The sequence below is a fragment of the Chelonia mydas genome, chromosome 1, assembly GCF_015237465.2.
Source record: "Chelonia mydas isolate rCheMyd1 chromosome 1, rCheMyd1.pri.v2, whole genome shotgun sequence".
Lineage (NCBI taxonomy): Eukaryota > Metazoa > Chordata > Testudines > Cheloniidae > Chelonia > Chelonia mydas.
In genome coordinates, this window is record NC_057849.1 from 182,243,597 (window position 1) to 182,254,687 (window position 11,091).

At 47.6% G+C, this 11,091-nt stretch overlaps 1 protein-coding gene across 6 annotated transcripts in view; it reads right to left on the minus strand.

Moving 5' to 3' along the window:
- The window catches only part of IGSF3 (immunoglobulin superfamily member 3), a 156,281-nt gene extending 148,666 nt beyond the window's left edge, over positions 1–7,615 (minus strand). Inside the window, exons 1-2 of one of the 6 annotated variants that reach the window (XM_043538423.1) lie at positions 7,516–7,611; positions 6,028–6,823 (exon numbers count right to left, since the gene is read on the minus strand). In XM_043538423.1, coding sequence (XP_043394358.1) covers positions 6,028–6,070 — 43 coding nt within the window. In that variant the 5' untranslated portion in view covers positions 6,071–6,823; positions 7,516–7,611. Of the gene's footprint in view, positions 1–6,027; positions 7,286–7,346; positions 7,486–7,515 lie in introns of those variants that run through there. The other 5 variants (XM_037906455.2, XM_043538425.1, XM_037906469.2 and 2 more) reach the window with 5 other exon arrangements.
- Between the last annotated feature and the right edge of the window lie 3,476 nt (positions 7,616–11,091).

The following is an 11,091-nucleotide window of genomic DNA, read 5'->3' on the forward strand; positions in this document are numbered from 1 at the left end:
GGAATGTTGGTGTAGAGGGCTTCTACATCCACAGTAGCCAGGATGGTGTTAACAGGAAGATCACCGATGGATTGTAGTTTCCTCAGGAAGTCAGTGGTGTCTTGAAGGTAGCTGGGAGTGCTGGTAGCGTAGGGCCTGAGGAGGGAGTCTACATAGCCAGACAATCCTGCTGTCAGGGTGCCAATGCCTGAGATGATGGGGCGCCCAGGATTTCCAGGTTTATGGATCTTGGGTAGTAGATAGAATATCCCAGGTCGGGGTTCCAGGGGTGTGTCTGTGCAGATTTGATCTTGTGCTTTTTCAGGGAGTTTCTTGAGCAAATGCTGTAGTTTCTTTTGGTAACTCTCAGTGGGATCAGAGGGTAATGGCTTGTAGAAAGTGGTGTTGGAGAGCTGCCGAGCGGCCTCTTGTTCATATTCCGACCTATTCATGATGACAACAGCACCTCCTTTGTCAGCCTTTTTGATTATGATGTCAGAGTTGTTCCTGAGGCTGTGGATGGCATTGTGTTCTGCACGGCTGAGGTTGTGGGGCAAGTGATGCTGCTTTTCCACAATTTCAGGATATCAAATCCTTCCCCTAACAACTGCAAGAGAAACTCTACAAACTCATCCCCCATGAACTCACCCCAGAGACCTTCACATCTTCCCAAGATACACAAAGGAACCCAGGAAGACCCATCACGTCTGGCCAGGGCACTCTTACTGAAGGAATACTGGGACTCAGAAACCATCCTCAAACCATTCACCACAGCTGCAAAATTAATTTTAGATTCTATGCATCAAATGCCTAACATCTCCAAACATTTAACCAGAGACTTATCCCTCAAGAGTATTGTATAGAGAAAGAGAGAGAGAATGCCAATGTCAAAACAAACGTGACAGGTTTGTGTTAACAAAGGCATATTCAGCATTTTAAAAGCCAGAGGCAGTCGTTTGTATTGCAATTCATTCCAGACAATGACTCCAGGGCCTAAATGCCCTTGATGCAAACAGGCAAGTCAATCACATCAAAACAGTTGTGTCTGGAAAGCTTTCCCCTTCCTCCCAAACAGCTTTCTGGAACAAGAAGTTATTGAGAAGGAGTTTGCAGATTAGAAATTACTTATCAGGCTAGCGTCACTCATTCAGATTATAGCATGGTTCGTGACATATCAGTGCGTCCAAGAGAGTTACACTTCATTAGCTTATTACTAGCTTTTGTCATCTTTTTCTAGGGCAACTATTTATACAGATTCTGTGATTTATTCTGTGCAGCCAGGAGAGGAGGGCCAGGAAAATTCTCTCTCCCTCTCCCCCCATCACCCAATCACCTCCTTTCTAAACAGTTTCCTAGCTCCAAACATTCAGTAACTTTCCAGACATGGAATGGATTCTCTCCCTCCCAAAATACACAAACGCTATATTCCCCACACATCCCTTGCATTATTATTTATTCATCCTTGCAATTTATATAATACATCTGTCAAAAGTGTTCTAGGTACATGTACAATTTACAATAAAAAGCGATTTAATAAAGAAAGCTAACTTGACACAATGTCAATTAGATGTCCAACCTCCAAAAACCAAAGCCCTCTGCATTAAAAGCTTAAGCAAATAAGTAGGATATGCAACATGCTCTGAAGTTCAACAAATTTCACAAAGACCAAGGGAGAGGGAGATTAGATTTCAGAGTTGAGGTCCTTTCACCCAAAACGCATGCAAGACATGGTCAGTTCAGGTACCACAACTGCCATGGCATAACACAGTGAGAGAGGCAGCTTCCAAGAGAAATAAGCACTCAGATCATAAAAAGCACTATAAATACAAGGACTTCATCTGCCCTTGGAAACAAACTGGCAGCCAGTGCTGTTTACAGGGCACTAGTGTAATACACTCACTGAGGGCAGGTCTACACTTAAATCGCTGCAGCTGTGCCACTGTAGCGCTTCACTGAAGACATGACTACGCTGACGGGAGAGCTTCTGTTGGCACAGTTAATTCCACCTCCATGAGAGGCAGTAGCTATGTTAAAAGGGAGAAGCCCTCCCATCGACACAGAGCTGTCTACACTGGGGGTTAGGTTGGCATACCTACGTCCTTCAGGGTGTGGATTTTTCACACCTCCGAGCAACACAGTTATACCAATGTAAGTTTGTAGTGTAGACCTGGCCCCTGAAAAGTTCCAAGTAGGTAGCCACAGTCTTTATTAGCTGAACCCCAAGCAGTATAGCCCCATGCAGAGTGCACTGCAGTAATCTAGTCTGGAGGTGGCAGAGGCACAGGAGACTGTGGCAAAATCAATATCTAAGAGCAGTCACAGTTTTGTGGCCACTCTCAAATGCAAAGAGCAAGCTCATAGACTCATCTTCTTCTGGAGGTCTAGTTAGCAACAGTGGCTGTCAAAATTCTTAGACTGCAAGTTTTGATAACAAGAAGTGGACAAACACCACCTCTGCTATTTTCTCTGTTTGCTTTCACTAACCAAAGAGCACCCACCTATGTCCTGTCTAGATTTATTTTCAGCCACCTAGCTCTCCTCCAAGCCCCACTCTCAGCCAAACAATCCCAGCTAGCCAGCTCAGTTGAAATGGAAGAGTGGAGTGTGAGGAGCATACTGATGCTATGGAAACCCAACAGTCTAAAGGAGTGACAGGAAAGAAGCCTGCCTCTATAGGAGAGGGGCCTTTGGGGCAGATGAGCAACCATCCAATAGTATCCTGGGAGTCCTCTTGGCATTATCACTGTTTTGTATATTGCAGCATGCTATTTACAAAGATCTGAAGTTTCAGGACCTTTCAGTGGCTCCACTCCCCTCTAAGAATAAAAGAGCACCCATTATTATGTATAAATGAAGAGAGAGGGAAGATGTGTGTGTATATAATATCCCTACAAGCATCTAGATATGTACATATAATGTTTAGAGCTCTTTGTGCTCACTCACAGATGGCATTCTTGATACTGTAGAAAGTCAAATGTAAGTAGGAAAAAAAACCTATTCATAGACCAGTGACCAATGAGATGGAGTTTTGCATTCTGTAGAAGCCTATTGTACTATGTTTCCTATATACTATATTATAGACATAAATAGTATCAGAGTTTGCATCCCTGGAAGAAGCAGGTAAATCTCATAACTACATACAAGATTAGTACTGCCTGGCAGAGGTATTAATAATCTTAAAATGGGGATCATTTACAGTACTTGCCCTGGTCCCCCATTTTATACTCAATGCGATGAAGTGCCACATGCCTAAAGCCTTGAAAACTGAAATACTGCAGTAAAAGAAAAAAGCAGCAACTGTCTCAGAGTGTGACACCCACATGCCAGCTGTGGGTTTTCAATCCCTTGTTCTGCAGAGTTATTCTGAATTTGTTAATATAAAATAGTAAATCAAGTACAAGCTAGTTAAGTTGCCTTCAGCTTTTATCATCGCCTTTCTTTTTACATTCTAATGGGTTTATAAATAGTAGAGCAATATGAACTACACTCCTTTTTAAGTGCACCTATCACCATAGCATCAGCACTATATATTATAGCACGAAAACCAAAAAATAAGAAGAAAATCACTCTGAATCCTTATTTGGAAAGCCAGTCAGAAGATTTATGTTATAAAACAAGATAAGCTTTTGACCCCCACCCTATCCTTCTCCTTAGTAAAGCAAATTAAGTCTCTAGCTTTCAGAAACACTGCCCTAAAGAATTTTTGAGTAGCCTGTGGCTTTCAGACAGAGCAGAAGGCTTCACGGCACTGTCAGATCAGGTGTTATTAAAAAACACCAGTTCAGCAAATATCATCCAAACAGTTTAAAGAAGCCCAAAACCTAAACTCTTGTGATGCATACCAAAATGGGACTAGCCAATTCCCCCGTTAAACTGTTCCTTTTTTAAAAAAAACAACATACATCTTACACATATGCTTCTACTTGCACACATAAAGATACCAAAATGCTTTACAAAACCAGATATGCACATAGGATTCTGATGCATACAATTAAAAAGTAGCTCTTCTGAGATAGAAGGCAGCAGCTGTTTGATAGCTGTTGTTGATACAACACTGACATAAAATTAAGAACATTGGATCCAGTTTTAATTGGAGAAGTATAAAACATAATTCAGGTTAACAGAAAGTAATTACCAAGATGGAATTTGACCAGGGCACTGGAGATAACACCTAAACTCTTATATATCAGAAGAGTTGTCAAGATCTGTGTTTTATATCTGATCTGAACGACCACTCCTCTAGCAACACAATGCCCCCTACTGCTATGCTGGGGTATCAGTTTAGTATCAACTTTGAAGGAAGAATAGACAAGCACCCACTCACTCCTTATTAGGAAAAGGTTATCCAGAATAATATTGTTCTTAATCCAAGAGGATTTAGTATTCAAGCATGTAAAGTTAACTCAAGCAGTTTCAATTCATCCATGTTGACGATCAGAATACAATAGATTCAGTTTGTAAATTATACAGCAAAGTAATCCAGGCAACCTTGGTTTCTAAGTGTTTTTCCAGGGCGTGGGGAGGAGAAACAATCATTTTTTTCGAAGTTTGAACCCTATCCAAAACCAGTACAAAGGTTCACCTCTCTCTCTTCCGGCAAAGGAAAGATAGCATGAGAAACATGAAATCGGAGATGTGGAAGCACGGCTGTGCAAGTCGAGCACAAGTGTTGTTTCCAAGCTATCCTGCATTTGCTTTGCCAGTTCTTACGACTAGACACAAAAGATGCTGCCAGCTCTGCTTCTTTTACTCCAACAGTTTCGAAATTAACAGAAAATCCTCACTTCCATAAGAGCAAAGGAAGCTTTCGCCATTACTAAATATCTCCCTTCACACATACACATCAGGTTGTGTTTTTCAGGTGTGGAAACAGTCTGTGTTATCACAAAGATATCAGTTTACTCAAAAATGCATTTTGCTAACACTAAACTAGATATATGGGCCATCACAACTCGTATTCAGCCATTCTTGAAATCGTAAAGGGGTCTTACATTGCTACAGCATCTCTCTTCCAGAAAGATCCCAAAGCACTTTACAAGACTACATACATTCACCCACTGAGCTGAGACAGACACTTGTGGGATGGGACACAACAGTTATTCAACTGCACACAGCACTTCTACAAGACACTTTAAGGCAAGATTTCAGAGTAACAGCCGTGTTAGTCTGTATTCGTAAAAAGAAAAGGAGTACTTGTGGCACCTTAGAGACTAACCAGTTTATTTGAGCATGAGCTTTCGTGAGCTACAGCTCACTTCATCGGATGCATAGCATATCGGAAGAATATTATATCCGATTAGAATGGTAGGGGGAATTCAGGGAGACAGAGTATACTTACACAAGTTGAAGTTTAGCCAGGAAGCCACCTCCACTCTCGTAAAAATAGAGATTACATTAAATTAATAAGAACCATAGATTAGGAGGACTTTGGTTTTATGCTTTTTTACATCCAGCAACACAGCCAAGGCATTCCTTCTGTACTTACTAGGAGAGATAAGCACAACCTTATTTATTCACCAAAACTTAAGTTTTCGTGGAGGTATCCCAGTCCAGTATTAACCAGGCTCAAATGAGCTTGTGAAATCTGACAAGCAAAGTTCAGAGCCAGAAATGGTACAGCTGCAGGCACAACAGAAAAGGACCATTCATTGTTCCCTTCTCATGCACAGTTTACAAGTTCTGAATGGATCCCAGTACACAGGCATCAGGGAACACTTTTCTGTTCTGTGTTTGTACAGCGCCTAGCCTAATGGGGTCCTCACCTTTGACAAGGATTCCTAGTGGTAATACTGTACAAGTAAATAATATAAAGAATTTGTTCAGTGCTGAAAGGGCCTTAGATATTTTTCTCCCTTCAATTCCAGCAATAGCAGTTGCTACTGCATTTCTTCTGGAAGAGCACAGGGTATTATCTGCCACTTGGAATCTCTCAGGAAACTGAATGGGTGTGATACAGTCCTATTCCATATAAAATGCACTGCTAAAAAGAGAAATGAATGGTGGGTCAAACTTTTAACAGATTATTGATATAGACAGGCAGTCACTTACCTAGCAGTAGAAGAGATGTCAGCTCTTGCAGAAGGCACCTCATCTTTGTAAGAGGGTGAAGATGAAGGGGCAGCTCTTGTTCCCTTCCTCCCTCACCTATTCTTTTATCTTCAGCTGTCAGACACCAGTTGGCTTGTATTTCCAGAAAAATATTTTGTTGGGAGCGAAAGTACAAAGTAGAGGGGAAGAAGGGAAAAATAAGTGAGGGAAAGGCTTCGTGGGCAGCGTGAAAACGTCCTCAAATGATGAATTATCTTCCCAAATCGATGCTACTGCCTTTCCAGATCCTGACACACTCTGTGTCTCAGTGTCCACTTTGATTTTTTCCAGGTCCAGTTTCAACAGTGGCTGTGTATCCTTTCCTTTTAGATTAGTGCTCCAGGGAAGAGGAGGGAAACGAGTAAGAGGAATCCTTTCATCTGCTCCGTCTGGTAACGCTAGATCCTCCTCCCAGCGAAAATGTGCCTCCCAGAACAGTTCCCAAGAGTCAGTTACCGGCCCCGCAGCTGAAGAGATAATGGGAGTTCAAAACCCCTGGCGCCCAAGCTTGGCTGCTACATGACAAGAGCGCGTCAGAGTCGGTGTCTTTGCTTCTCCAGCGGTTTCCTTCCTTGGGAAGGGATGAGCGTGAGCTGTGTCCCGATCTCCTCCACCCGCCAGCGGGGCTGGGCTCGGCTCTGCCTGACGGTGCGCGGCTTCTGGCGGTGCAACCGGGGCCGGGATCCTACCCTCCGCCGCTGCTCCCGCTCCTAGCTCAGCTCATCCCCCGGGAGCGGGCAGCTCCTTCCAGCTCCCCCTGCGAGCGAAGTTAGCAAGGCGTGAGAGGCGGCCTTCCGCGCCCCCCAGCCCAGCGGCGGTCGGACGCGGAGGGCAGCGCTGCGGGGAACCGAGCCCCGGGGCTGGGCAGCCGCGAGCCCAGCCCGCTATTGTCTCACGCTCGCGGCTGTTCGGGTCTCCGGCGGGGCTCATGCACCGGGAGACGGGGCGCTCCGAGGGGCGCCCCCGGCTAAGGGGCGGGGTGGGGGAGAGCAGCAGCAGCAGCAGCAGCCAGCCCCTGCCGGCTCCGCTGCCCCGCAGCGGGCTGCAGCAGCGGGCGGCCCGTCTCCCCGCGGAGGAGGGTCCGGGCGAGCGCTCCCCGTGCCCTGGCAGAGCCCGCAGCCGGGCACCGCCACACACAGCAGCCCGGCTCACGGCGCCTCCAGGTGTCCGGGCTCCCTCCGCACGTCGGTCCCAGGCGCCCCGGCTCCCCGGCCCGCCCACGCTGGTCCCCGCGGGCGCTGCTCCGCCCCCGGGAGAGGTGGGGCCGCCGGGTCACCTACCTGCCCTGCAGCCGGCACCGCCTGGCTTCCCTTCTCCGCTCGCAAAGCCGGGGGGAGGCGGGCGCTTCCTCTGCGCCGGGAAACTCCTCCCTCCGCTCCACCCTCTGCCCCCTGGGCCTCCCGCTCCCCTCCGCCCTGCCCCGCCCAGTCCCTCCCCTCGCTTCCTCACGTCTAGCACCGGCAACCCGGCCGCCCCGGGCCACGCCTGTCTCGGCCGGCTCTCCGGGAAGCAGGCGGGGCTGGGCTTCCTCCCCCCTCCAGTAGGGAGGGAGGAAAGGGGGGGATGCAAAGGGGTTGAGATAAGCTGGACGCACCCGCATCTGCTTTTTGAACCGGGAGCCGGCTCATGTTACAGCCGGGCTGAGATACTCTGGTTCCAGCTCCTAAGGCTCTGGATCAGTGGTTCTCAAACTTCTGTAGGGGTGACCCCTTTCACATAAAAAGAAAAGGAGGACTTGTGGCACCTTAGAGACTAACACATTTATTTGAGCATAAGCTTTCGTGAGCTACAGCTCACTTCATCGGATCTGTAGCTCACAAAAGCTTATGCTCAAATAAATGTGTTAGTCTCTAAAGTGCCACAAGTACTCCTGTTCTTTTTGCGAATACAGACTAACACGGCTGTTACTCTGAAACCTTTTCACATAGCAAGCCTCTGCGTGTGACCCCCCCTCATAAATTAAAACCACTTTTTTATATATTTAATACCATTATAAATGCTGGAGGCAAAGTAGGGTTTAGGGTGGTGGCTGACAGCTCCTGACCCCTTCCCCCCCCCATGTAATAACCTTGCAACCCCCTGAGGGGTCCCAACCCCCAGTTTGAGAACCCCTGGCTGCAGACCAATCTCTGCGGTCGGGAGAGCTAGAGAAGCTTCCCCCTCCTAAGGCTCCTTCAAATCCTTACTGCTTATTCGTTACTCATGCAAGTGGGGGTGCAGGAACAGTTTGTATAAGGGGGGTGCTCAGAGCCATTGAACTAAACTGTAAACCCTGTATACGATGGAAATCACTTCAAGTCGGGGGGTGCAGCATGCAGTGGTGGTTGTACGTACAATCAGGGCTGACACTTTTTGTCTTTCTGGGACAAAAGCAGGCCTTCTTCCGGCCCCTGTGATATTTATTGTTGTGGCAGCACATTGTTGTGACATATTGGTGCCTGGCAATATGGTATCAAGGCAGCTTGGGAGTTGCATGGAAATGTCACTGTGCCACAATGATATTTTGCGGGCTGGGAAGCGATTTGGGTACTTGTTATTAAGGCCAAATTGCTAGATATGTATCCTCCCACGCTACACAGACTAGATGATCATGATGGTTCCTTCTGGCCTTAAAGTCTATAAAAGTAGGGCTCAAGAGTTTGATTGTATCACGCTGTCTCCAAGTGAGATCTGGAAAACAAATGGTGCTGTAGGTATAGAAAGAATATACCTGTACATTTCCCTTCACTTCTACAGATGGTTTTAGGGTTAAAACATTATACAGTGTAATATGATTGAATTTGTTTAGTATATTTATATAAAGTACAGTTTTGATCCTGCAAACACTTATGCACATATGTCATCACCTGCCTTTTCCAAGGCACACAGTGTGTTCGACACTGTACTAGTACAGCCCTTTCACCTTTCTCAGGGTGTGTACACACTATGGAGACTATGTTGCCCGTGACCCATAACCTGGTAGTGTTGATGCAGCCTACAGCAACAGAAGAGGTTTTTCTATCTCCCTGTACAACAGCAGTTAGGTCTACGGAAACATTCTTCCATCGACCTAGCTGCATCTACACTGGAGGTGAGGTCGGCCTAACTACAGCACTCAGGGATATGGAGTTTTCATGCCCCTGACTGAGATAGCTATGTCAACCTAATTTTTAAGCACAAACCATGCCTAAACTTCCTTTCAGGACACTTGGTTATGCATCCCCAGGAATCCTGGCGGCTTTTCCTAACTCTGTTTCAAGAGCCCTGAATCTCTCTTCAAAACCTGCAAGATGACTACATCTCCAACGCTTCTACTTCTTATTCCTAGAAGGAAAGCTCAATCTTATGAGAGCCCAGCAGTGCTGCCCTTGGACCCTTCCTAATCACAGGATAGCTCCCTGACCCTTTCCATGATCCTTCTCTCTCCGCAGAAGCCAAACCATGACCCATCAAATTCAAACCCCCAAGGTTCCAAACAAGCAGTCTGGGTGGAGTTTCTGTCCAGGAGCCCTAGCCTCTGTGTCTCCATTTATCCAGTGGCATATGTTCTTTTTGATTTTCATCCAACAATGTAACCCATCATACAATTTCACTGACCACCACCTCACCCTGTCACATCTCATTTCAAGTTAACACAGTCCCTTCTCCCCACCATGCATAACTTCACCCATGACTAGGGCCCTACCAAATTCACATTCCATTTTGGTCAATTTTAAAAAAGGTAAAATTCATGATTTGAGCTATTTAAATCTGATATTTCATGGTGGTGTAACTGTAGGGATGCTGACTCAAAAAGGAGTTGGGGGGGGCACAAGGTTATTGTAGGGGGGTTGCAGTACTGGTACCCTTATGTCTATGCTGCTGCTGGTGGCAACGCTGCCTTCAGAGCTGGGTGGCTGGAGAGCAGCAGCTGCTGGCCAGGAGCCCAGGTCTGAAGTAGAGCCACCGCCAGCAGCAGTGCAGAAGTAAGGATGCAGAGTATGGTATTGCCACCCTTATTTCTGCGCTGCTGCCTTCAGAGCAGCTGCCGCTCTCCGGCCTCCCAGCTCTGAAGGCAGCACAGAAGTAAGGGTGGCAATACCCTAAAATAACCTTGCAATTATGGGCAGCGGGTGAACCTCCGCTTTGGGGAGGCTAGCCTGCTGGCCACACCCCTTCCACCCAAGGCCAAACCATGTCGGAGCCCTGAACCCACCCACCCATAACAGGAGAAGCCCTGAGGGCCCTCCTGTGACTGGAGGAGCCCTGGTCTGCCCACCCCAGCCACGACAGCCTGCCCCACCCTGAGTGCTGGGCTGAGCCACCAGCCGCCCCCCCACGCCTGGCCAGCCGCGTCCGGCCAGCTGCGGGCCGGTCCCCTCACTCCCCCACCAGATCCTCCCACCCACTGCTGGCTCACTGCATTCCCTCCTCACTCCCCCACCCCTGAGGAGCAGGGACGTGGCGAGCAGCAACAGGCAGACTGCAGCAGCAGGCAGTGGGGGCCTTGGGGAAGGGGCCGGGCCACTGTGGCCCAGGTGTCTGGTGGCGGGTCCATGGCAGCTGCGCCAGGGAATGGTTAGCCTTCCCTGGCTTATTATACCTGCCACCCATGCTTGCGACCCCCTTCCCCACCCCACCCCCCCGCAACCACCTTTTGGGTCAGAACTGGGTATCTGGCTGGCGAATCTTGCCCATATGCTCAGGGTTCAGCTGATCGCCATATTTGGGGTCGGGAAGGAATTTTTCTCCAGGGCAGATTGGAAGAGGCCCTGGGGGTTTTTCGGCTTCTTCTGTAGCATGGGGCACGGGTCACTTGCTGGAGGATTCTCTGGACCTTGAAGTCTTTAAGCCATGATTTGAGGACTTCAATAGCTCAGACATAGGTGAGAGGTTTTTCGCAGGAGTGCGTGGGTGAGATTCTGTGGCCTGCATTGTGCAGGAGGTCAGACTAGATGATCATAATGGTCCCTTATGACCTTAGTATCTATGAATCTATGACCCGCAATTTGAGAAAGGCTGGTCTCCCCCATGACATCTGTATAGTATAGCGTAAAAGCACACAAA